The 26,652-nt window shown below is 40.6% G+C and overlaps 1 protein-coding gene across 3 annotated transcripts in view; it reads left to right on the top strand.

Moving 5' to 3' along the window:
• Positions 1–26,652, top strand: part of CCDC88C (coiled-coil domain containing 88C) — a 95,837-nt gene that overhangs the window by 38,303 nt on the left and 30,882 nt on the right. For all 3 annotated transcript variants that reach the window (XM_059474065.1, XM_059474064.1, XM_059474063.1), the window contains exons 5-13: positions 8,761–8,819; positions 10,413–10,496; positions 11,769–11,909; positions 12,611–12,795; positions 13,327–13,408; positions 13,875–14,033; positions 20,263–20,409; positions 22,784–22,928; positions 25,574–25,755. In XM_059474065.1, coding sequence (XP_059330048.1) covers positions 8,761–8,819; positions 10,413–10,496; positions 11,769–11,909; positions 12,611–12,795; positions 13,327–13,408; positions 13,875–14,033; positions 20,263–20,409; positions 22,784–22,928; positions 25,574–25,755 — 1,184 coding nt within the window. The remainder of the gene's footprint in view (positions 1–8,760; positions 8,820–10,412; positions 10,497–11,768; positions 11,910–12,610; positions 12,796–13,326; positions 13,409–13,874; positions 14,034–20,262; positions 20,410–22,783; positions 22,929–25,573; positions 25,756–26,652) is intronic.

The following is a 26,652-nucleotide window of genomic DNA, read 5'->3' as shown; positions in this document are numbered from 1 at the left end:
CCAACCCCCACCTTGCTACAACATCCTTTCAGGTAGTTGTAGAGAGCAATAAAGTCCCCCAGAGCTTCCTTTTCTCCAGACTAAATACCCCCAGTTCCCTCAGCAGCTCTGTGTCAGACTAATGCTCCAGGCCCTTTCGCAGCTCCATTGCCCTTCTCTGGACACAATTCAGCACCTCAATGTCTCTCTTGTCCTGAGTGGCCCAGAACTGAGCACAGGATTTGAGGTGTGACCTCAGCAGGGCCAAGGTGGTGCCCTGGTCTGTGCCTTGGTCCTGCTGGCCACACCATTGCTGGCACAGGCCAGGATGCCATTGGCCTTCTTGGCCACCTGGGCACAGCTGGCTCGTGTTCAGCTGCTGTCAGATGGCACTCCCAGGTCCTTTTGCACAGGGCCACTTTCTAACCACTCTGTCCCCAGCCTGTAGTGATGCCTGGGATTGCTGTTGATCCAAGGGCAGGACCTTTTTACTGCTTGGAACCTCATACCACTGCCTCAGCCCATGGATCCAGCCTGTCCAGATCCCTCTGCAGAGCCTTCCTGCCCTCCAGCAGATCAACACTCCCACCCAATTTGGTGTCATCTGCAAACTTACTGATGGTGCCCTTGATCCCCTTGTCCAGATCATTGATAAAGACATTAAACAGGGCTGGCCTCAGTACTGGGCACTGGGGAACCCCACCTGTGACTGGCCACCAGCTGGATTTAACTGTTTGGACTGAGAGTTGCTCCTAAGGGACTCTGGCAACCAGTCTCCTAAACAGGCCATAATACAAACATGACTTTTAATAAACTGTGTGTATTTGTAGGCAAACTACAAGTATTTGAGCATCTCTGAATCTCACAACTTCATGTATCTAGGATGTAACACTGAGGTATTTATATACCTGTACATATAAATATGCATGTGTATTTCCATGTGATGCATATGTACGTGTGATGAGTGAGTTCTTGCCAAAGCCAGAAGAGCAGCTGTTTGTTTGTTTGCAAGTTGTGTCCCTTCACCCCTTACTGCAAGTGGCCCAGGATGTAGTCTGCCATGGCACAAAGATGTGCTGTCCTCCAGGTGTTCTGTGTGCCTGTATAATGAGTTTAGTTTTTGCTGTATATATACACACCAGAGTCTTGCAGAATTGCCTGAAGGTGTGAAGGAAATGTTGCAAATGAAATGTGAGAAGAAATATGAGAATGGAGAGAAAAATACATATATGGAAAAACCAGGAAAAAGTGAGGAAGAGAATGGACAAAAAGAAAAACATTTGTCTGACTGTCTTGTTTAGACAGTGATATGTTGCACAAAGTATCACATCAGAAGTAAGGTGGAAGCCAGTAAGCTCATGTCCAGAGTCCAGTGCTTTTGGTGAGACAAAAGAAAGCAAAAACCTGAAAATTGAGTTGACTTCTTTGAAACGCATACCCAAAATGGAAAGTTTTGTTTCTGTGTTTCTTACTTTTTTTTCTTTTTGCATGCCCATTCTTTCTCTCCCTAAGCCCAGTGCTAGTGCCAAGGACATTGTATTTGTTTTTACCAAAGAAGGTAAACTGAATGAAACCTCTCAGCAGTGATGGAGAATCACATGCTAATCAGCATCTCCAGAATAAACAAATGGCAGAAACCTTGGCAGAAGATTCTATTTTGCTGCTCTTAGGAGCTGTAGAGTGTATATGTACAAAAAAGCATTTGTCAGAAAAGAATATTAGCCAGTGTTGAACCCCTGAATCTCATAGTCTTGTTACTTGTTACATAGTCGTGTAAAAATCAAACTGAGAGTAAGAAATCCACTTCTTCAGCAAGCAGAATAAAGTCTGCAGGTGTTAATTGAGCTGCACAGGCTACTGTTATGGGCAGAGAAGAAAGTCAAAAGACAAGAGCTTTGTTCTTGTCAGTCATATGGGCACTGGGCTCCGTAGCATCAGGAGTGCTTCTGAATAGGAGTGTCTGGGCCAGCAAGGCAGTATCTCTGCTGGCTAAGTGTCAGTGGGAAAGGCTGGCTGGTTTCTTGTCACAGCCATTCCTGAGTGACAGCTGGCAGGAGACTCATGATATGGTAAATACAGTTTTGGTTCCTGGGAAAATGCACATTTGAAAGCTGTCCTGTATTCAGCTATAATTTGCTATCATTGGCCTGCTGGCTTTTGTCAGCGCCTCAGATCTCTCTTTGATGAAAGTCCCTGTGTCTCTTGTAGGAAAGACACTTGGTCATACATGTGTTGCTGTCTTCTAGGTCCTTTAATTACAGTGAGAAAACTTTCTTCTCTTTCTGAGATCTTTTAAAAAGTGGTGGTTTGGTTTTTTTTTTGTTGTTTTGTTTTCTTTGGGGAGGGTATGTTTGTTTTTTTTTTTTCAATGTGATCTTTCAAAATTTATTTTCCCCATTGCTGACTTATCACTGGCATTATTTGGACAGAACATGAGAAGAAAGATAAAAAATGTAAAAATGTAACTTCTGGATTATAACGTCTAAAACTGGTGGGGTATGTGTACAAAAACCCCCAAATTTCTTGTCGTATTATCTAACAACTGTGGAGAACCAGTCCCAGCTTAGACACAACAGACTAGGTGGTGAGCAAAGGAAGACACCAGATGTGTTTGCTTTAAAGAATGTACTTGAGGAGAGTGTCTGAAAAACTCATCTTAATCTTAGTGTTGGGCAGGCATTCACTGGTAAGATGTGCAGGGGACGTGGTCAGAGAAGTGCAGAACTGGAACTTCCCTCAGGAAGAAGAACCTGGCTGAGAGCTAATGGGAAGCTCAGAAAGGGGGAACAGGAATGAGGTGGCTGAGGCAGAGGGAGTAAAGCTGATGCAAAAAGCTGAATGGAGGAATAGGCTGTGATGATCAGGTGATGATGTCTTTGTTACTGTCTGTGCAGAGAGGAGTCAGAGGAAGGCAGGAACTCTTGGGAGGGGGAAACACAAGCAAAACAAAGATATTCTCTCTTTCTTAGTGAGGCAGTGATGAAATTCCAGTTTTGCCTTCCCAATCCTTTAGCTAAGTTATCTCACAGAAGGGTCCCTCTTGATCAGAGGAAGAAGAACCAATCCCATGGTCACATTCCTGGAACAAATCCAGCATTGCTTTGTACTGTTTCAGCTGGGAAGTCTCTTAATGACTGTATTGTCTCCACAGGTCCAAGACCAGAGAGCCATTAGATGTGATGCACTGTGTAAAATTTCAGTGACTTATTTCTTGTAACAAGCCTGTGTGATGTTTTGCTATGCACACTTTTCAGGAATTTTACTTTTGCCTTCTAAAACACAGTCAAAAGGGTGTTACAGGCATTAAATGATAAACTGAACAGCTCTGAGGCTGTGAATGCTGTTCTTACCATTTAGCTTCCATTTGGCACTCACCAGTTGGGACTGCTGAGGGCTTCTGCAGCTCTGCTTTGAACATGAGATTATTGGAAAAACAGAACTGCCATCACAAAAAATGCAGTAGCACTTGGGCTTTTGCATAGGAAAAGGTACATGTCTGCTGGGTTTGTGAGCTTTATTTACTTGCTTTCATGTCCTCTAAACAGTTCCAGGTCATGGCAAATTTACCTACTTTATTTGTCTAAGGGCATAAAAATAGCAGAAATATTTGTTAGAATATTAAGGCTTGACTCTGTTCTAGAATATAGGGAGCTAAAAATAAACTTGAAAGTTTAATTAAAGGATTTAAAAAAATTTTCCCAGGAATTTGACTTGCAGAATAATGCAGCTGATGTCAGAGGATTTATTCTCTTCACTGCACTGTGTGGTAGACAGCTACTACCATTAAATTTAATCTTAATTTCTGTCTCTCCTCAATTCTTTTTCTCGCTGAACAGCTTTTTCAATTCATTACTGCACCACAAATCCCCCTGTGTTCAATAAGAGAATCATCAGCCTACTTATCATCTATGACATTGCTGTAATCACTTCTTCCATATTATGTCTGGTTTTAGCATGCCTTATAAATGGCCCCTCATTCATGTGGCCACATGGGGAATATCAGTAATGGTTGGGAACCTCAATTTAGATACATTTAAAAAATTCTCCATTTCTGGACATTCTTAATTTTACACAGCTAGTGAGTGTACTTGGAAATATGTGGCAGTTAATCTTTTGGAGCAGACATAATCATGAGAGGGGAGAGATTTTAGCTTGTTTAAGATCAAGGATGGAAATGAGGTTTTACTTGCCTAAAATAGGCTCATTTCTGTCCCTTCAGAGAACTTTGCTATTTATATGCACTTTTCAAATCCCATGTTAAGTTTGTGAATGAGAGGACCCCAAAGTCCCTGCTAACAAGTACCTATAGAAATCTAGTTTTCATTAATATTGTAAAAGTGTACTCTCACTTGGGTATGTTTCATGTGTGGTTTCCTTCCTCATTTTGTTTCACAGTCCTCCAGAGTCACAGCGGTTCATAAAATACCAAGTTTATAACAAAACACTGCCTCAATAGTGTAAATTTAGCATTCAAACTTTTCTCACTGAGGATCTTGCTGGGAAAACAGCACTTGCATGTTTCACCCTCCCCACATTCTCTGCACACCCTCCAGCTGCTGCATGTGGCACTCCCTCTCCTGCACTGGATGGAGTAACATCAGAGTAGAAGTATGGAGAAACTGGCAGCACATGCCCAAAATTGCACTTACTTGGACTCCCTTGTTCCCATTTCCTCTGATATCTTCCCATCCCCCCTTCATTTTTATCATTGTTTGTGTTCTCTCTGTGCCTTGATCCTCCTTTTTTTGTTGTTGCATCTCCTAATCCCTGTGCCCGCCTTCTCCCTGAGTGCTGCCATCTGTTTCCCAGCCTCCAGCCCCATGAGGGCAGAGGGATCTTGTGGCTCTGGCACAGGGAGGCTCCCAGGCTGCACAAGTGGTGTCTGGGCTTTCCCTGCCTTTGTTTTCCAGGAAACCTGCTGGCCCTCCCTCTCTCACGGCTGGGAGCACGTGGGCTTGCTCCAGGTGCCTGGCTGTCTCCCTTGCGGCACAAACACGGGGCCTGAGAAGCAACTGCCCTGGAATTTTGAGAAAAGGAATAAAAAAACCTGTTTATTTCTTAATTAGCACTTTTCTGTTTAAGAGATAGTTTGACTCTTGTCCCTTTATCTTGTGGGTACCTCTCTGCAAGGAGCTACCCTAGACAGAAATGTTTGTGTCCCAGGTCTCAGGAGGACAGTGTCGTGGTGAGATCAGCTGATAAGCACTAGTAGACTTAGACTTTCTTCCCAGCTGTCTGGGAAGGATTTGTGGCATCCCAGCAAGCCAGCAGAGGGGAGACAGCACGTTCCTGCTTATGAGATTGCACAAGGAACTTTACCATCTTATAAATGGGTGCAAATCAAGCTTTTTGAAAAATATGAGGACTGTTTAGAAGGCATGATTGAATCAGGGATGAAGGTCACTTGTCTTTCTTTAGCATTCATTGCAGGACAGAGGCACTGTCTGGAGTGCAGAACTTCAGTCCAGCACTCTGTAATACTCCTAGAAGTGCTTCTGACTCACTTTGTCAACCTGGGCATTCCACTGAAGTGTGTGGTAGCTCAGCTCTCCTGTGGATGAGATGAAAGGATAGAGGGGTAATTAATCCCTTCCTGGCTTGTTTTGAAGTTTAATTGAAAACTCTCTCTAAAGCACTTTAGGTTGGTAGAGAGGTTTTTCATACTCGTACCCTATTTTTGCTAAGAATCTTCTGTAAATAGTGTTATTGTACAAGGCTTTAAAATGTTCTTCAAACCTAGCTTGAGAATGAGTGATCTGGGAGTGCCTTTATGTCAACAGTCTCCTCCCCATGGGAAACAACTTCTGAATGAAAGCCCAAGGAATGGAACTTCCAATCACACATGATCTTCTGAAACACTTGTGTGGCCTTAGAAGTGCTTCTAGTGGGTAGTACAGACTCACTTTTATTACATGATGTAGCTTGTCTGCCAAGCATAGAAAAATTTATTGGAAAGGAAACCTTGGAATAATCCTGACTGCTAAATTTTCGCTGCAAGCTGCCAGGGGAGAGAGCAGACTGCCAAATGCTATGTTTAAAGCATTAAGAAACTAGTAATTAATGATTATCTCAAGTCTTAACTTCTCACTCTTTTCTATAAAAGAGCTTGTCCAAACTTTCCAGATTGTCCATCCCTGCCATGGATTGCCATGTCTGCCTCCACTTCACTTCCTCATGGGAGGACTGGAGTGGGGTAAGGTCTTGCTCAAAGTGACCTCACTATTTCCAGGCAAGGTCTGTCCCTGTTGGGAGACCAGGGCTGACCTTGGTAAGTTACTTTGCTGTAATAGCCAAAGGTGTTTCACCTCACAGGATCATGTGGCAACACCAATGTCCATCTGTTATCTCTGAGAAAATAGCAGAGCCTTGGTGCAGAGAGGTAGGGTGTGGTTTGAATGGCTTTAAGTAGCTCAGTTGTCTTTAGGATGGTACAGGTGCTGTCACAGTTGGGAAGATGCCCTGGTGTTTCCTAAAATGGGTGATTTCATGTCATTGTGCTCACCCCAAGGAGAACTGGGATGCTGTGGTGCACACATTGGAATTTATGGTTGACAGATGAAGGTGCCCAGAGTGCACAAGGGTCAGATCTTGTGTCTGGCATGATCCAGTGCAAGCAGTCTGACTCCTTCAGTCTCTCCATGGAGATGTTCTGCCTGAGTAAGTTTAGGTCAATGAGAGACGTGCTCACATCACTTGGTCTCCGTAACTTAATGACTTGATTTTGTGTCCCACAGGCATGCTCTGCATTTAGTACCTGGTCTGTATTGCTTCAGAGCTGATGTAGAATAAAACCCAGTACTGAAACTACTGACAACTCAGTTTCTTGAAAAAATACATTCTGACCGAACTAATAGTCTCCCGGTAGGGCCCTCAAAGGAATTGTTCATGAAGTAACAATTTTTTTTTTTTTTTTTTGCTGTTGGTGAAGATTTGTGTCATTGTCTATCCTTAAGATTGTGTTATTGAGATTCCTACAGAACAATCAGACTTTCACAGACTGAAATGGAATTTGTAAATTAAATTGTAACTTTCCAGGAAAGAGGAGGCCTCGTGTGCTGCTGCATGAAGAAGAGTAAGAATGATTGTATGTCTTTCAAAACCAGTTTTTAAATATTCTGCAGGGGAATAAGCTCATATTTATAGGGTGGAGTGTGAGCTAGCATGTCTTAAAGATGGCTGTTCCTGTTGGAGAGAAGAGTTTCTGCTTGCAGAATCTTAATGGTTACTAATGCAGGACCTGGATATTGAGAATTGTAGTGTTCATGCATACAGTCTACTGATGATTTTTGTAGGGCATTCTTGAGTCATTATAAAGATGAACATACATAAAAGTTATTGAAAATTTTGTAAGTATGTGTAAAGACTGGTTTAGGACGTTTGTGTGCTTGGAAATCAGGAAACAAATTAGTTCCTAAGCTGCCTGCACATGACTCTGCTGGCTTGCAAGGTTGTGGGAATGGCAGAGCCCCTGTGGTAATTTAGGTCAGTGCCTTTGTGCAGCTGTGGGGCTGTGGCAGCTCAATTGATGAGTCAGATTAACTCCCCTTCCCTGGCCTTGGGTCCTGCACATGCCTCTGACTGTCTGCCAGGGCAGCCTCACAAGGGCATGGTGTTGGTGGAGGAGCACAGTTGCACTCAGAAATTAGTATCTATTTAGTGATAGGAACAGTTGAGTACCCAATTAAATCAGGGTATAAATGACAGCGTTAGTCCCACAATTACACACTCAAAAAGAATGCAAATATGTAGGGATGAGAGAAATGTGTATGTGGCCTGTTTGGTTTCTTTGTTTCTCTTTTCTCATCTTCCCCCAGTGTTGATGAGGACAGGCTTTTTCTGAACCTAGCTCTGTAAAGATATTTTATTTTCTCATTGAAACTCCTGGCCTTCCTTTTGCCCTCTTTGTCTTGCCCTTTGTCTAACCTTGACATACATAATTTCCTTCACCATCCAACAGTCCACTTAAATTTTGTTGAAACAAGCTGGTTCTAAGCTGCACCAGTTCCCCTTGAGGAAGTTGAGGCTTTCCCTCTGCTAACAGTGGGAAATGGCAGGCAGGGCTGCTGCTCACAGCAGGATTCCCTGCAGCAGCAGCAGGGCTGTGGCTGCTCTCCCCAGGGCCCCCAGCATATGGTCAGTGTCCCTCAGCCATCCCTCATTCTCTGCCCTCCTACCACATGGGCTTTAGCTTCAAAGTGTGAACAGCCTTTGATGCACAACGGACAGAACTCATTTGCTGTAACATCGATCTCTCAGAGAGAATTTATATGCACAGAATGGTATTCAGCTTCGGGAAGTCTGAGTGGCAACTGTTTTACAGAAGAATTTAGGGCAAGTTCTTTGTGAGTAACCCTCCTTTGCCTTGCCCATGGTGTTTTTGTTTTATTTTGATGGGGTTTTTTGGAGGGGGGAGAGCTATTGGTGGTTTGTTGGGATTTTTGCACACTTGTTAATCACAGCACAAGAGACAAGCACTGGTCAAATGCATCGAACTATTTAAAGGAATTTTTTTTGTGATATATTGATCAGAAAAGCCTTAGAAAACTATGGGTGAGAATAGCATATCAAGTGAAAAAAGTCTTGCTGGATTTGGGATTTCAAACTAATCCATAAGAACTGTACTGTTGTGTAGAAAATATGGTAACTTTATAACAGGCATATATATATTGTTCAGGCACTTGTTCAAAGGTAGTTTTGTTTTAGGCACATATTTTGGAGAGGATCATTTGCAAGTACTTATCTGTTTCACATATGTACTGATTACTTTTTTTTCCTCTCCAGGTAAAAGTATGGATGAAATCAAGAAGCTGCTGTTGTTGGTTCTGGGATGTGCTGTGCAGGTGATAATTCACGGAAATTAAGATTTTTTTCTAATCTGTTTTTTTTTCCTGGAATGAGAAAATCTACCCAAAGATCAGTGCTGTTTGAGCAAATCCTGAGCTCAAGATGGCTCATGAGCTAAATTGTGAGAAACACAGTATGTGAAGGAAAGAAATGCAGGGGAGAGGAAGCACATTGTGTGATAGCAGTAGCCTCAATTTGTTGCCAGTGCTTAATCAGACACAGGATGTGTACTTTTAAACTTCCATAACACAGTGGGACAAGATAAGTTTTGAACAGTGTTCTTGATATCAAGATTGTTGTTGGTTTATTTTCTTACTGTTTTAAAATACGAAGTGGAACAGTACATGTTAAAGCCAAACAAATAGTTTAACAAGTCTAAACATTTGTTTAATGAATCATGATTTTATTTGCACAATATTTTGATTTAATATTATGTGTCAAAAATACCAGATTAATAGATACTTTGTATATTAGTGTGGGGATCTTGATGTGACATTTGTTTAAATAAATAGAGAGACAATGTATATGGGAAACTCTGGAGAAATGCACAGCGGTCACCAGATAAAGAAATCAGTGTTCTGCACACGAAACCTCTGAGGCAGTAAACAATGGCCTGGTTGCAGGCAGGCCTTTGCTGATAATTGACCTTGTTTGTGGGTCTGCCTTGTGGTTCTGCCCTGCCTTGGGACACTTACCCTGCTCAGCTATGTCAGCTCGATTATGTCAGGGTAAAGCTGTCTATGTATTGCTGCTCTGAACTATGTTAGTGTTGCATTGCAGCACAAAGAATTGTTTTGGCTGCTGAGCATCCTCAGTCCTCATTTGCTGGTCTGAGATTCTTCCCAAGAAAGTTAATGGTTGAGTCTCAGAACCAGGCCCAGAAGGACACTGTAAATGAGTTTAAAAACACCCTTTTAAATACTCCTAAAGTTCTTCACAGTGCCCTGTTGTTACTAGGAGACAATAACATTCTTAGTGCACAATCACAGATATAGAGATAGCAGATGTCTGCCTCTTCTAAAGCCTTAAGTAAAAGATTTACTAAAATCTGTTTGTCTGAAATGTCATTCATTTTTATCCAGAATGTTTCTTGTTTTTTATCTAAAGCATATGTTGATTTATTCAAACAAACAAAAACTGAGTGTTGATGTAAATAGTATCTAAAGTGATGCATCTCTTTTCATTGCCAAAACCAAACAAAATGCAAACAGCAAGACAGGTTAAATGATGCAGTGTGAATGAAGGTTTACATTTGTGCAGCTCCATTAATGAAGCTGTGATGATTTCCTCTGGCTGTTTCCCCACCTCTTGCATGTTGAACTTGTTTTTAAGAGCAAAATCAGCCATTTAACTTAGCCTTGATTGTACTGACTAAAACGTTTAAATAATTTAATGCATAATTTGGTTCATGTTCCATATGGCGCAGTGAAGTGTTATACCTTCTAGTGTGACAAAGTGTAGATCTTGAACAGTTTTTTATTAGCAGTGTAGGTTGTTTGAGTTTGGTGTTTTTTTAAAATTTAAATGAAAAATTAAGCAGTAAGTTTAGGGTATGTAGCACTGTTTCAGGATGTGCTTTCTTTTAACAGTGTGAAAGAAAAGAAGAGTTTATTGACAGAATAAAACAATTGGATATTGAAACCCAAGCTGCCATTGTGTCACACATTCAAGAGGTAGGATTCTTAGTATTGTGTATTTTGGTGTTGTATCTCTCTCTCCCTTGACTTAACATCTTTGCTATAAGATGTTAAAGCTTGGAGTTTCATAGTGGATACGTAAACTTCACCAAAAAGAAAATGAAATATACTGCTGCACTCAAACTGTAAGATGAAAATTATTAGTGTTGGGATCATTACTTGGCTCAGTGGTCTTTTAAAGAGATGCAATGGTACATGCCTTACTTGCAACTTGTGGGTTATGCAGAAGGAGTTGTTGTAAGGATCCATGTGCAATAGTGACAAAATGTGTGTCTTAGAAGCTGCACATTCCCCAAGCCCTGTGGGAGGTGGCACAGCCTGCCCAGTGACTTGCTTCAGACAGTGACCTCTGAGCTAGATGATCTTATGATCTTGAAGAGCTGAAATTGAGCATATGCTCTGTTTTGAAAGGTTTTTGATCCAATGACAAACATTCTTGGGTTTCTAATGCTTCAGAAGAAGGAATGACTTACCAAAGACTACAGAAGGTCTCTTTGGTGAGCCAAGTGGAAGTGCCCCTCACTGGGAATGTGTGCTGACTGTTCCCAGGGGTCAGTGCATACAGGTGTAGAAAGCCTGGTACATTCAAATTTGAGGAACAAATAGGGAAAGTCTTAAGATAGGAACTTTTTTCTTAACATTTAAAAAATAGCTCATTTTTTAGGAAAGAAAAAAGCAGTGATGAGCTAAGCACATGGTTGTAGCAAAAGTTGGAATAGTCATTAACTGAGCTTGAGAGACATGCCTGATGTTTCTGCTAAATGATTCAGAGTAAATCAGTTTAGGTAGGGTAACAGTTGAAAGATACAGTTGGCAGCAACTAGAGGTATTTCTGCAGCTGATACAGCTCCTCCCAGCTGTATCAGCTGCAAATTGCAAATTCATTGATATCAGAGGTTCTTCTCAGTAATGTCCAGTGGGGAATAAGTCCCTTCTGTGTGGAAATCACCTCTGGGTCAGTAAGTCAGCTGCACACTTCTAATGTGTGAGCGCACATACTATTGATCATAATATTTATCTGATCACTCTTAAAAATCAGTTACAATAATTATAAAAAATGCAAATACCAAAAATTTCTGGGTAGCGTTACAGTTAAAGTAGTTGCATTTATTATTTTCAGCCTGCATTTGGTAAAATGGATATGTTTTTTAATTTATGGGTAGAAGAAGTGGGGGGATGCTGCATATATGGTGAACAAATTCTCAGCTCAACCAGTGCAAAGATATACTTTTTTGTTCCTATTCCTAGGTGACTCACAATCAGGAGAATGTCTTTGACTTGCAGTGGCTGGAGCTCCCAGATATGGCCCCAGAAGAACTAGAGTCTCTCTCCAGGAATATGGTTTTCCACCTCAGGAGGCTCATTGATGAGAGAGATGAATGCACAGAAGTATGAGGACATATCTCTCCCATCTAGAGCTCATGAGAAGCAGCAGTTGTGGGCTCTATTCCTTCTCTTGTCTCTTGTTTGTGCACTAGGTTTCTATTTCTTCTGGACCTTTCTACTACACCTCTGAAAATGTGTAGAAAGATTTTGGCCTTTTCATTGCTTCTTGTGTAAGCACTAAGATGTGGTGAAATGATTGGTAAAGAGCAGTTGAGCAGTGTCTCCATGAAGTGGAGACCAAATGTCTCTGCATGTCTGTCCAGTCATTCAGGCAGTGCTTGCTAGTCTCTCCATTGGCATCTAGCCATTGGGCTCCATTGTCTTCTCTAGTTTTTGTGATTCATCAACACTTTCCCTTCAGATCTCTGGAGAAGCCTTCTCCTCTTCTTTAGCCTGTTAATCTTCTGTCATGCTTTTGACTGCAATTGTTTTAGTTAAAACTTAGTTGTTACAGGTTTTTATGAATTCTTCAAGGGAAACAGACTACTTATTTTGAGCTTTGGAAGGGGAATGTCTTAGTAGTTGGAGCATAGTGGAGATTCCTTTCCTCTTCTGTGAAACCTTCACTCCTGGCTGTTGCTTGAATTCTGTATCATGCCAGATGAGTAATTTCCCAAATCTAAAAATAATTTTTAGGTATTTTTAAAACAATGTATAAATACACTATTTATCTCTTGGAATTACATAGTCTTCTGTATTTCCAGGTCATTGTAGATCTCACTCAAGAAAGAGATTATCTGCAGTCTCAGCAACCACCAAGCCCTCTGAAAGTACCAAGTCCAGATTCTTCCCCAAACCCTGCAAACCCTCTTTCTAATGAAGAAAAGCAGCACCTTGCAGTCGAGCTGGCAGACACAAAGGCTAAATTGAGAAGAATCCGTCAGGAGCTGTAAGTCACCATTATTTTGTGCTTCTAGAGAGACTTGCATATTAAGTCTTGTACATCCTGAAGGTGCAGGAGCCTGTTGACTCCAATACACTGGCTTCCATAGGAGCTCTCAGAATCACACCTTTTAAATCAGAGCAGTAGGAAGCTAGTAGTGTGTTCGATCTTTTCTTCTTTCATAATTGGCCTTTAAATGTAGAGTGAAGGCTACTTACATTCTTCTTTTTGTGTCTCATCTCTCTCTTCCCCCCCTTCAAAATACCAGCTGGCAGCTCTGCTTTTTAACCTGAAGTGGAAGCTATCAATGACAGCTGTGCACCAGTGAGATTTGAACACAGGAACTTAGTATAAAAACGGGGTTGCAAATTCGGATCCATGATATGTGTATAGTACCATGAGAAAATGATGAAGCTGTCATAACAAAGAATATGCTGGGAGATTTTTCTCTTCCTTTACAGATTCCTGGCAGTCTATATAATCAATATTGTTTCAGGAAAGAAAAAAAATTACTAAGATTTTTCTAATCCTTTTCAGGGAAGAGAAGTCTGAACAGCTTGCAGATTCTAAACATGAAGTTGAGCAGCTCACCCTAGAGCTGCAAAAAATAAAGCAAGAGGTGAGATGGGCTCGTTTTACTGTGACAATTTTCCCTATTAAAAAAAAAAAAATCCTGTTTCAGTGTGAGGCTAAAATTACTACTATGTCTGTTTTATAATGAGGAAATCAACTTAGTCCAGCAAGCTGTTTAAAGATTATGGTTGTGGCATAGCAGTGCTATGCTTCCCACTTAACTGTTGAGAGCAGTCTCATCTCTTCAGCTTGCAAGTAGCCTAGTAGTGCCTGCATGCTTATGCAGCATCAGGTGTGCTGCATCAGGCATAGTAATGTCAGAGGTCCAACAGGCTGAAAAACCTCTCTGTCTTGTAAGGAATTTACTGGTTACTAGGAGAATACTTACTCCTTAACCAGAGGAATACTGTTTGTATTTACTTACTGATGGTACGCATAAAAAAAATAATAAAGTTTAAAGTATATGCTAACAAGTATTAAGTTAGGTTTTTGTCCCTGCTTATCCCTCACAGAACACGCACCTTGCCTCAGATGCTCGCTCTGCCCGAGCCTACAGGGATGAGCTGGATTCCCTGAGGGAGAGGGCAAACCGCGTGGAGAGGCTGGAGATGGAGCTGGTTCGGTGCAAAGAGAAACTTCACGATGTGGAGTTCTACAAAGCCCGCATGGAGGCAAGTGAAAATTAGGAGAAAGATTTGCTGAGTAATCCTTAATGTTTGGCTTTTGTTGTGTTACTGGTTCATGTGTCATTTGTCATTGAGCTGACTGTAGCAGAGCATCAGAGCAAGTAGAAGTTTCATAACACGCATTGTAGCTATTGACTGAGCATTATTAAAACTTCTTTCAGTAGAGGAAGTACTTGGTGCACACAAAATAAATGCACATTAGTTTTAAAGAACTCTGTTTAGTTCACCGTTATGTGGCTAAACAAGACAGACCTTTTCTGGATGGTATTTCTGGAGTCCAGATCTTTAGTTTAGCTTTAGGTAAATTCCCTCTGTTCCAAAGTTGTTCCTCGGACAAACATTTTAAATAGCATTTATAACTTAAGTGAATGTCTGGGTGTTTTTCCTTAGGATTTTGGAGCAGATGCATCTGTCAAGATTTTTAAGGATGACCTCAGATGACAAATTCTAGCAACTCCTTTTTGCAACTGTTACTTGTTGTAGAAAGGAGAAAAAATTTGGATCCTCCCTAGTGCCATGAGTGGGGTATGTCAATGAGAAGTGTGTGGCTTTGTTGCAGCAGTAATTTCAGTTGCTTAAGTCACCTGCAGCTATGCCCATCCTGGAATTATTAATTGAATTAGGTTGCAAAAGACCTTAGAGATCATCTGGCCAAACTCATTGGCTCAGCATGGCTGATGTTAAATTTTGGTAGGACTGCTCCTACTTTCTATTCTTTCAGTTCTTTGAGGAATTCACACCAAAACTCCCAGTAATCCACATACAAAACACTTCAGCCAAGGTCAAATAAATATCCAGGCTGCTGAACCAAATGGAGGTTCAGTAATTGACAGCCTCACTATAATTAGATAAAATTCCAAGTCTGAGGTAGAAGAGTGATGTTGCCAGGCCTCTGGCTGAGAGCACAGACCTTATTTTTCTGCTCTATAAACTCTACTTTGTAGGTTATTTTTTCCCCTTCTTTAACCTAAGGGGGCAGCTAGCTGCTGCTTCTTATGAATAGGTTCACTAGAATGGATGGTTATTAAATGTAGTAATAGACTACAAAAGCCTGTCCTGCCTCTCGGTAATTCCCAGTTTGCATTAGGAAGAATGAAGCTCTGCCTCTCTGTTTTCCTCCCTCAAGCTGGAAAATCAGTCATGCTCTGCCCTGGCACACTGGCTATCGGTGAGCCATCCTGGTGTTCCCTTCTGGCTCTGCACTGGAGATGCTTAGCTGTGCCTGCTGCTCAGATAATTTACCTGGAGCTCAGAGAGGAGATGTTGTGTCTCCTTCATTTGAGATCAAGGCTGTAGCTTTCCTGATTGTCTCAGAGCCAGCAGTTTCCTGGACTGCTGTGTTCATGTCCTGCACTGCTAATCTTGCTTAACATAGCATTCAGTTAAGAGACCTTCATGTTAGTTTCAAATTTCTTCTAACTCTCCTTGCTTTCTTCCATCCTGTCAGTTTTTGGTGGAACTGGAGAATGTCAGAGATCAGTGCTGGCTCTCCAGGGATACCTCCCTGCAGTACTGTCATGGTTTAACCCCAGCCAGCAGCCAGGCCCCTTGCAGCCACTAACTCACTCCCCACCAGAGAGATTGGAGGGTGACTTGGAAGGGTAAATGCTGGAAAACTCACAGGTTTAGATAAAGATGGTTTAGTAGGGAAAGCAAAAAGCAGACCAAGGAATTAATTCACTGCTTCCCATGGGCAGGCAGGTGTTCAGCCATCTCCAGGAGAACAGAGCCCCATCACATGTAATGGTGACTTGGAAAGTGAGTGAAACACAATCACTCCAAATGTGCTCCCTTTCCTTCTTCTTCCCACTTTATATACTGAGCATGATGCTGTATGGTCTGGAATATCCCTTTGGTCAGTTTGAGTCACCTGCCCTGGCTGTGTCTCCCCCCAGTCTCCCATGCATCCCCCACTTCCTTGCCATCATGGCAGCACAGAAAGCAAAAAAGGCCTTTGCTCTGTGTGAGCTCTACTCAGCAATGACAAAAACATCTCTATTAACACTGTGTTCAGCCAAATGTAAAACAGCCCCATGGTAGCCATTTGGCCTACCCCAGCCCAAACCAGCACAAATACACTAGTGAGACCAGGAGTATTTCCCATTGATCTGGCACATGTCTAATTTGGAGCCACAGTGTGACCTTTAGCAAAAGTCACATTTGTAGGAGCTGAGCTTTTCTAACAGGCAACAGGATTGCACAGCTGTGTGCAGGGTGCTGTGTGGTTTAGAATAGACATCGAGTTTCACATTCTCACCACTCCCTCTGGCATCATAGATCAAGTTTTGAATCCAACCATGGACTGACAGCATTGAGCAGCAGGCAAACTCCATTGGTCTCAGGCTGGTGCATTCAGAGGATTCCACAGGGCCCTATTCTGTGTTTTTATGGTCACAGAGTAGCACAAAGACTGTGCATACTAGCCAGTATCCAGCTTTCCACGGGGCCTTACTTTTCTGTCAAATCTGACACAAGTCCTCTGCCCCTCTGAAAGAAGAATTAATGTCTGGGGTCAGTATAGTCTCTGCTTAGATTTGTTCAGGGATATAACATGGTAGAGATTTTTCCCTCTAGACAGTACAGTAATTATTTATTTAATGGCATTTACTGGTTGCCAATGGCTTAATAAGCTCTTACTAACCCTTAAGACCTGAACAAATCATCCAGAGCACACAGTGAAAATGTAGGTGTGTTCAGCATCAGCTGCTTTTCTGTGGTAATGTGATACCTTAGGGCTCATAGGGTCTTGACAGGGTTGTTAATAAGCAGTGCCAGATTGGTAGGTGAGAAGAAAAAGAGGATTTAATGTTGTGCATCAATGCAGAAAGTATTAAATGAGCTCTTAAAATCTTTTCCTTCCTGTTATTGCAGGAGGAGTGCAAAAGGTTGAAATCTGTATGCCAATGTAACACATTTAAAGCTTGTGTGATGTTCTCCTTCTCTCTATGTCTTGGCAAATTGTTCAGGAGTGACATTTTAATTGAACCATCATTCAAGGAACATGAATGTCCTCTGGAGCCTTCCTGCTGGGGTTGCTTAACGAGGTCACAACTGTGAATGTGAGGGAGCAGCTCAGTGCTGGGCTTCCTCCATAGAGGTGCTTCTCTGCAGTGCAGAGCTCCCTTCCAGGATCATCTCCACTGAACCTTTTGTTGTTCCATGAGATGAGATTATTTTCTAAGGCCAAGCAGTATGCCTTGCCCAGTTTTTCTCCTTATCATAATCAAATTTCTATGCAGGATGATGGGAGGAGTCTCTTGTCAATTAAAAAAAAAAAAGGCAAAAGCATGTCTTGTATGTTGTCATATGAGTGTTCAATGTTTGATTGTCACAAGATGTTAACTGTTATGGCTCAGTAGCAACAGCTTCTGAACTGCCTGAAGGCAAGGGTTTGAATTGGGCCAGATGCATGTGAAAATTCTTTTTTTTTAAGATTTAAACACTCTCATTGCTACTTAAATTTCTGAAAATGTTACCCAGTGACAGCACACCCTGACTGTGCAACCACTTATCCCCAGAGTTAATTATAACCATCTGAATGCACAGTACACATTGTTAAAGCTATTTCAAGTTACAGTTGATAGGGCATCAAACCACAATATGTAATTCATTTTAGAAAGTGCAAAAGCTGAGTTATAGCCAGTGTATTAAACAAAATCCACAGCCAAATGTTTTTGTTGCTGATTTTAAAATAACCTTATAGTTTTAAAATAATGGGGTTTTTTTATATTTGAATTATATATTTGGCTATTTTTATATTTGAATTTGTTAATTTGGTTTAAAAGGAACTTTAATTCCAGTGGAAGCAGCACCACCCCATGACCACTACCTGCTGACTGTCTAACAAGTGTGATTTGTAGCCAGTTAGATTTTTAGGTCAGCTGTGTTATTCCAGCAACTTCTGGGAGATGTTAGTGCTGACATGTGTTAGTTAGGACAGCTTTTCTTCCCATGGAAAGCTCCCATGGACTAATTATTTAAATTATATGAACTTTTCAGTATTAAGACAACCTCAGATCTGAGAGTGAGCAATGTCTACCTCATCACAGCAGGCATTTCCACCTGGTTATTTATTTAATATTTCATCAGAACTACTTTGAACTGGCATGACTGCCCATCCTGGGTGCTCAATGGAAAATGCTTCAGTTTTCCATATAGTGCAGCTCCCACTGGTTTGTGGTTTGTACCAGAGCCTGCATATGTGTATGCTCTTGGCACATAGCTTGGCTCTTGATGAGACACTAAAATAACTAGTTCTTGCTTGGTAGGCAGTTTTAAGGATAGTTATGAGGTCATGTCTTTGAGGTCAGGCACCGCTTCAGTTCTTGGGGCTGTGGTCCAGATTGAGTGTGGTGATCTAGCAAAGTAAACTCTTGGCACATTGCAGTTTCATTACAGATATTCTGGCAGCTTCCATAACACCCAGCAGTTTTTGTGCCATGTACTTCTGGTCTGTCATCTGTTCAGTGTCAGCCTTTTAAGTTTGCCCACCCTGAAGTGACCCTGTTAGATCAGACTTGGCCCAAAATGCAGGTTCTGTAACCTTAGTGTTTCAGTATTATTGTTATTTTAGTTACTTGCATACTCAGACATTTTAATTGAAGATGAACCTCTTCACAAACACTGACATACTTGTCCTTTTAATGCTACTATAGTAGGGGAATTTTTACTCTCATGATTTGCAAGTTGGTAGCTGACCCTTGAGAGATCAAGGGCAGTAGGGTACTGCATGAGGTAGAGTTTCCATATTATGCCATATACAGTTGAGCTGCAACAAACAACTCTGATTATGAAAGGCTTTTAAATGATGGCCCCTGTAGTACCAAAAGGCAGGGGGAGTGGCTGTCATCAGACACTCTTAACTAATTCTTTACAGCTGTCTGTCTTTTTTTCCTTCTTTTCTGTTTACTTTTTAAATAAATGAGCTTATATAAGGCTTCTTAAGGCTGATTACACCCCAAAAAGGAGAAGATAGTAACTGATTAAGTTGTGAAAGTGATTTGCTCATGCCTCATGATCTTTCAGGAATCTACTTGGTTTGGATGTTTGTGGTCTGAGAGACCAGACATGAACACTGTGTCAGCAGAGACATCACATTTGGAGTCAGTTATCCAGGAATAAACTTGTCTAGCAGTTTGTCCTGTTTGCACATTTTCTGGTTTTGTATATTTCATTGGAACAGCAGAGTGGATGGGGAGAGAATGATGAAGTTTCTGTAGAGAATTAATCTGCTTCTTGCCCAGTTGTAACTCATCTGGGGAAAATTCCTTACTATATCCATTTAATCTTGAAATGCTGATGAATTCCTGCAATAGAACATATATCTTGGACTCAAGACTTATCTGAGGATCAACTAAAGTAAAAGCTAGCAGTGAGGTATTATAGCTTAAAATGAGACATTTTTGATAAATGTGTTTAAAATATGACCAACATTTCATGGCCAGATTTCATGCTTTGGATATTTCATGTTTCCAGAATAAGATACTTGAATGAACAGAGTTTCATTTGATTTGCTGTTTGCAAAGGAGCAGTTGCAGTGCAGTGTAATTCACCTGTTTCTAATGCTGTGGCTACAACAAAAGAATAAATTAAACTTCTACTCTGTAAAACCAGATCCAGAAGCTCTAATGAGTAAGTGACATGGCTTGTGCAGTTGATGCTCAGGTGTGTAGTGGGGAAGTGGCAGGGAGTGTTAAGTGATAAATATAAAACAACTTCTGCTGTTCAAGTGAATTAAAATTCTGTTCATGACAGAGAGATAAACTTTATTAAACAGACATTTGCACATGAGTGTACTGAAACAGGAATGTGGATCTTGAGTGTATTGATGGATACTGTTCCCCATCCCTTGAAAGTAAATAATCTGTTTTGAAGCTGGGAAAACAAGGAACTGTGATGAATTGGCAAAGGAATTATAACAGTGGAATTGAACAGTTGCTCTTTTGTGTGCACCTTTTGATCTAGCCTTGTATGAAGCAAAGAAACTGTTAAGCTTGTAAAATTCAGGAAAAAACTCTAAGAAATATTAGATTTACTTGTATAGTGACTCAAAGGTAATAAAAAAATACTATCATCTTTCATTAAAATATTAAGTAAAAGTCTTTCTATGAAACATGTCAGATTTCCTTCTTGTTTTTTTGCAATGTCACTTTATTAAAATCACTTGGTTGATGAAAAGTCAGTAAGAAATTAATAATGTTACTTTTTTCCCTAGGAATTAAGAGAAGACAACATTGTATTAATTGAAACAAAAGCCATGCTAGAAGAACAGCTAACCATGGCAAGAGCTCGTGGTGATAAGCTGCATGAATTAGAGAAGGAAAATCTACAGTTGAAATCCAAACTTCATGATGTAGAGCTGGTATGCACTTTCTTTTTCATTATGCTTATTTCTTAAACTTCTGTTTTTATCTTTACATTACAAAATCAAGTCACAGAAACTGGTAGAGACAGGCAAATAAATCAATAGTGCTTTTGAAGAGGTTTTTAGATTGAACTTTCTGCACATGAATTCTTGAAATAGTGCAGTGTTAACAGTGTAGTTATTGCCAGTGCTACTTTGTATGAGACTGAAGGTTTTTTATGCAGAAGGTATATCACAATTTTATAATACAGTCTGCTTTCACACATTTTGTTAATGGAGATATTAAAGTCTGTTTAAGTAGAAGTCTCTTAGATCAGGAAATTAAATCTACTCTAGCTAATAGTCTTTCTTGTTGGAAACAAAATCCCCAGCCATTGCAGAGTCTTTAAGAATCCATTACCACTGTAAAAGACACAAAATTCTAGAATTGCTTATGTGTAAATCAGAGATATGTTTTATTGCTTCATAAATAAGGAAAGGTAATAAGTGGGAGACTATTGTCTACAAACAAACATTGGACTTCATAAACCTACTAGAAATAATAACTACTCTTTTATCTTTTGTATTTTACTTAACAGTCCTCCTCTTATCCCACCATGATTTGAATTCTTGTAGTTTATCTATAGAGGATTTTCAACGGGTTCTGTTGGAAATAAAAGTGTGGAGAATGCTGTATGGGATGACTAAATCTTGATGTACATCAGTGACTAGGGATGTCCCTCAGGGATCCATACTGGGACCAGTGTTACCTAATATATTTGTCATTTATGACATTGTCAAAGTAGTCAAGTGCACTGTCAGTGGATGTGCAGGTGACACCAAGCAGAGTGGTGTGGCTGACACACCTGAAGGATGGGATGGCCATCCAGAGGGACCTGGCAAGCTCAGGCAGTGGGCCCATGGGGATCTCCTGTGGTTGAACAAGATCTAGTTCAAGGTGCAGCACCTGGGTCAGGCAACCCCTGGTATCAACATGGGCTGGGCATGAACAGATGAGAGCAGCCCTTCTGAGAAGGACTTGGGGGTGCTGGTGGGTGAGAGGTTGGTCATGACCCTGCCATAGGCACTCACAGCCCAGAGAGCCAAATGTGCCCTGGGCTGCATCCAAAGCAGCATGATCAGCAGAGTGAGGGAGGGGATTCTACCCCTCCATTCTGCTCTGCTGAGACCCCACCTGCAGTGCTGCATCCAGCTCTGGGGTCCCAGCACAGGAAGGACATGGACCTATTGGAACAAGTCCAGAGGAGGGTCTCCCAGATGATCAGAGGGATGGGGCACCTGTCCTGTGAGGAAAGGCTGAGAGAATTGGGATTTTCCAGCCTGGAGAAGAGGGGGCTCCAGGGTGACCTAATTGTTGCCTTGCAGTACCTGGAGGGAGCCCAGAAGAAAGATGATGGAAGACATTTTACAAGGGCATGTGGTGATAAGACCAGAGAGAATGGCTTCAAAGTAAGAGAGAGTAGGTTTAGATTAGATAGTAGGAAGAAGAAATTCTTTACTGTGAGGTGTTGAGACACTGAAAGAGGTTTCCCAGAGAAGTTGTGGGTGCTTCATCCCTAGAAGTGTTAAAGGCCAGGTTGGACAGGACTTTGAGCAACCTGGTCTAGTGGGGAAGTGTCCCTTCCCTTGGGAAGAACTGCATAACCTTTAGTGTCCCTTCCATCCCAAACCATTTTATGATTCTATGATTCAGGATATTATAAAGATCATGTAATGCTCAGCTTCTCCAAAGTTGCTGGAGATTTTGCATGCTTTTCTGGTGACTTGATGAATTTTTGAGTTTTGGTTTCTGAAAAGCTGAGAACCACTGAGGCAGCATTTCAGTTCCCACAAAAGCAAATGGCCCAAATAGTCACAAGAAGCAACAATAGATTCATTCTCCAGGTCTGTTTCAGGAGTTAGGATTAAAATTAGGAGGCAGGTGTTACTTGCTTATCCATATGACTGTGTCCAAGTTTGATGTGATGAGTTGAAGCTCTGCAGAATTCAAGGTTCTGTCTGAAGAACTTTAGTGTGTCAGAGTGTGATGCTGCATGTGTTTGAGGAGCTTAGCTCTGGAGACATCTTCAATCCAGTCTGCCATAGTAGTCCTGGCTTGCAATGGCCCTGTCATCACCCAGTGAGTTCTCACTGCCATTCCCCTCTCTCCAAGTGTATCATGGACCAGAGCTGGTGCTCAACAGGGCCAGCTGGGCTTTGCTTTCTGTGGCTCATACAGGTGGCCCACTGCAGCCGTGTAATGCTGAAGATGTATTTCATTATAAAACCCCAATGTTTAAGGAGATTCTTCTACCCTCAGCATGCACTGTGCTTGCAGGAGCTCAGCCTGCAGACTTAGAGTCACCCTTTCATTCACGTGTGTCTTGCACAGGACCGGGACACGGACAAGAAGAGAATTGAGGAGCTGCTGGAGGAGAACATGGTCTTGGAGATTGCACAGAAACAGAGCATGAACGAGTCTGCACACCTAGGCTGGGAACTAGAACAGCTGTCTAAAAGCACTGATCTTGCAGATAGTGAGTACCACTTGGGTAGCTGTGGTGTTTGTGATCTGTTGCTGAATAAACAGATTGGTTCACTGGGAACAGAAATTGAATCCAAGATTGGAAAGCTTCTCTCATTCAGCCACTTGACTTCGACCTTCATTTTTTTGAACTTCTAAAATGTATTCCTCTTCCTTTCACTCTCTTTTGAAAGCATCAAAATGTTTCCTTTTGTTATGTTCATCACTGAGAGAATGACTTTTAAGTATTACACTTTAATAAAATTTAAAAAATAAAGAATGCTTTGCAAATGACACAGCAGAAATGTCACATTGAATATTTCTAACTGAATGGTTGGGTGGAGTCTGTGATCTTTAGTGTTCTTTAGTACAGTTAATACAGACAGTTATGTGGTCTTTAAGTCCCAGGAAGTAATGTATGCTGAAGTCATTTATTTTTACAAGATACTGAAAAATGTGTGCAGTTAAAATAACTGGCTGATTTTTTTTCTTTGAGTGGTTGATTTGATTTCCGTAGCTATCACAAACATAGCTTATTCTTTCTTCACTGGACAGGTTTTAGCTTTGGTTCCTGTGTTTAGCATTTCTTCTGTCTATTACAGCAGCCTAAATAACAATTCTAAGTGGAACTGGGGAAATACAAACTATTTCTTCTAATTCAACATGCAGCTTTGAGTATTGAGTATTCACCTTATTTTGCTAAGGTTTGCGTGTTTGGCTTTGTGAGCCAGGAACAGTTGAACTTGAAGACAAAGGAATAAATTAGAGTAAGCAGATGTTAAGTTTTCAGTGAAACTGTCTAGAATAGCTTTGTTTTGTAAAACAGCTGTGTGTGTGGCTGACACCAATTCTGAAATCTTGCTGTCTGGGATCTGGGTTCTCTTCACTAAGATTAATGGCTAGTTAATTGTTACTTCTAAATAATAATCTTGCAAAGCAGGTTATGTTAGCATGAGAAATGAATGTCACTCTATTACTGCTTCTTTGAAATTAACAATATTGCTCATTGTGTTAGTGGGGAGAAAAGCACAGTTCTCTCCAAACTTAAAAATTTTGATCAAGAGTATTTCAGGAAAATATAAAAATATCTAAATTTTATGGCCCGTTTGAAATAGCAAGTTTTGTTCCCTTCCTGATTTGCTTTCACTGTTGATGTAATCAAAGGAGGAATGCTAGTTACCTCTTATTAACTAATTTCTATCAAACATAACTTGAAAAATTTGCTTGAGTGATTTAGCACTGCACTGATGTGTAGCATTTTAGCACTGGAGCTTCAGAAGCTCCCTGATTAACCAAAGAAAAAGAATGAGGAACTGAGAATGTCCATAAATTTGTATTCAGTAGGAAAATAAAATGGTGAAGGAAGTGGATTTTTTTTTTAAAGAACATTTAACTTTGTACTTTTATTTAATGGATGTGCTATTCTGACTTTACAGTAATTCTCTGTAAGAAGTTTTATTTCAATCCATGTTGCTGTTCTGAATGCAGCTTGTTTGTACAAATAGAGTCAGACTGCAAAACTCTTCTGGAAAATCTCCCATTCCTGGCTATCAAGTAGAGTCTGCAAGGGTGGCAGATAGAAGATTTTACCAGCTAGTTTGGTATTTTTTATTAAAAATAAATTTAAAAATAAGCATGAGAAAAAGTAATTTAGGTGGACTTCAGAACAGAACTCACCTGGAGTATTTAGTTAGTAAATGTTAAGTATTTGAGTCTTCACTTGACCAAAGCTTTCCAGGTGATGCTCTGCAAAAGAGACAAACAGAATGTTACCAATCTCAGAAAGTTGCCAGCTTAAAGTACTCAGTATGCTGTAGTGCTTATTTAGAAGGAGTTACTAATTTTCTTAGGTTTAAAGACAGTGTTAAAGTCAATTTCATATGAAATGTGATTTTGAGGTGATGGGTAGCAATTATTTCATGTGTACAAGAAGGTTGCTCTTGTAATTATTCAAATGCTGGGCAGAGAAATTAACAGAGCAGTGAGGCTCAGGTGATGGATTTGAGGCTGAGAGGTAGTGAGTCTTTTGATCTACAAGCATTGAGTAAAACAACATCTCTGTTGTAAGACTTGTATATATTTCGTTCTGAGATTTCTACTTCAGACACTTCTCAGATCAGCATTCTGATGGGTGTCCCATGCCTGGATACCTAGGAGTAAATTATTCTCAGCATACTCTTGATGAAGAAGCTATAATGATAAGCACTGGAATTCTCTTGTGTAAGAATTTTTTCTATAACTGAATGTGATTGAATACCTGAGTTTTCAGTAGCTCTTGGAAGTGCACCACCTTACTGTTTTAGCAAAAACTTAGCAGAGGTTTACTTTCTGCCTCAGTTTATTTCTGTGATGAAAGTATGAGATGGTATCACAGTATATTTTGTTACGCTCCCTACATGACTAAAGCAAATTTAAGATGAATTAAGAAAGTAAGCAACTTTGTAGATGGCTGGCTGTTCAGATAGTACTCTATTTATTGAAGGTATTAATGGTTGTCTGTGAAAATGAGTTCTGTTTTTAACCAAGTATTTACTTAGCAGTCAAGCTGAAATTGTAAGACTGATGGCAATAGTCTTCATCCAGGTGGATCTTGTGCACCTCAGAGGGAGACACTGGTGAATTGATTGGTGCCACCTTCTGCTTCTCATGTTTCAACAGCCAGAAAGTCCTTTGTGTTTGAGTTGAATGAATGTGCTTCAAGTCGAATACTGAAGCTGGAGAAAGATAATCAGAGCTTGCAGAACACAATCCAAGAGCTGAGAGATGCCTCCTTGACCTCCAGAGAGAGCAGCCTAAAGTTTGTGGAACTGGAAAAGGAAAATCAGCAGCTTAGCAAAAAGGTAATTTCCTCACAGGAGAAAATGGATCTCTTAGTTCTTTTAAACACAGTGCAAAAAGGGCTGTGCAGCATTCCTGAATGATGAGAGTTTTCAGGGAGTTCACTCGTGATCCCCATAAAACTGACCATGATTTTGGTCCTGTCTGTTTAATTGCATTCTAATGCAATTAAATCCTAATAATTTTATTTAATGCCTTCTACTTCACTGCCTGCTTATGTGCATCATAGTAAGAAAAAGTGACTGTTCCTGTTAAATAAAAACTGATTTTCAGCGCCTCTTTGCCCCTGTCAGATTGTACTGTTGATTGTGTCCCTCTTTGTTGTCTCACAGAAAGGAAGCCATGGTCACATTGAACTATTTTTGTTTTTTGAAAGTTAAATAATTTTTACATGTAAGTCAAATAAATTACACAGGTGAATTCAGGTTAGTATATTCTAAATGTCTTTCTTGCTGTCCAGAGTCCTGGGCCTGCTTTTTGTTTTTCTTGTCCTCTTAGCTGTTATAAATTCTTTAGTGTTTATCTCTGCCTGTAAAGACTTCAGCTCTTTCCATCTTTGTAACAAACATGTAGGTCATAATTTTTTTATTTTACTTACATGTGCAAGTGTTGCACTCTGTTATTAACTTTGATTACATTTAGCTCAAATGCCACCTCAGTCCTTGTCCTTGTGAAATACACTGCTCAGTTCACCTACAACTACCAGCCTCATTTTTGTCTGACTAGTTACTTGATTCCTCAGTTCTGATGAATTGAGCCAAATGCTGCTGGGAAAAAAAGGATGCTTCCTACTCTGTAGTATAAAACATTTTCATGCTGGATTTTTCCAAATTCCTACCATTCATAAATTATCCACAATCTAAGCCACATTTCTCCTTTTCCCATGACTTCTGTAACCT

This window comes from Ammospiza nelsoni, chromosome 6, assembly GCF_027579445.1.
Source record: "Ammospiza nelsoni isolate bAmmNel1 chromosome 6, bAmmNel1.pri, whole genome shotgun sequence".
NCBI lineage: Eukaryota > Metazoa > Chordata > Aves > Passeriformes > Passerellidae > Ammospiza > Ammospiza nelsoni.
Note: the sequence above shows the minus strand (reverse complement) of the source record. Positions and strands in the feature narration are given on the sequence as shown.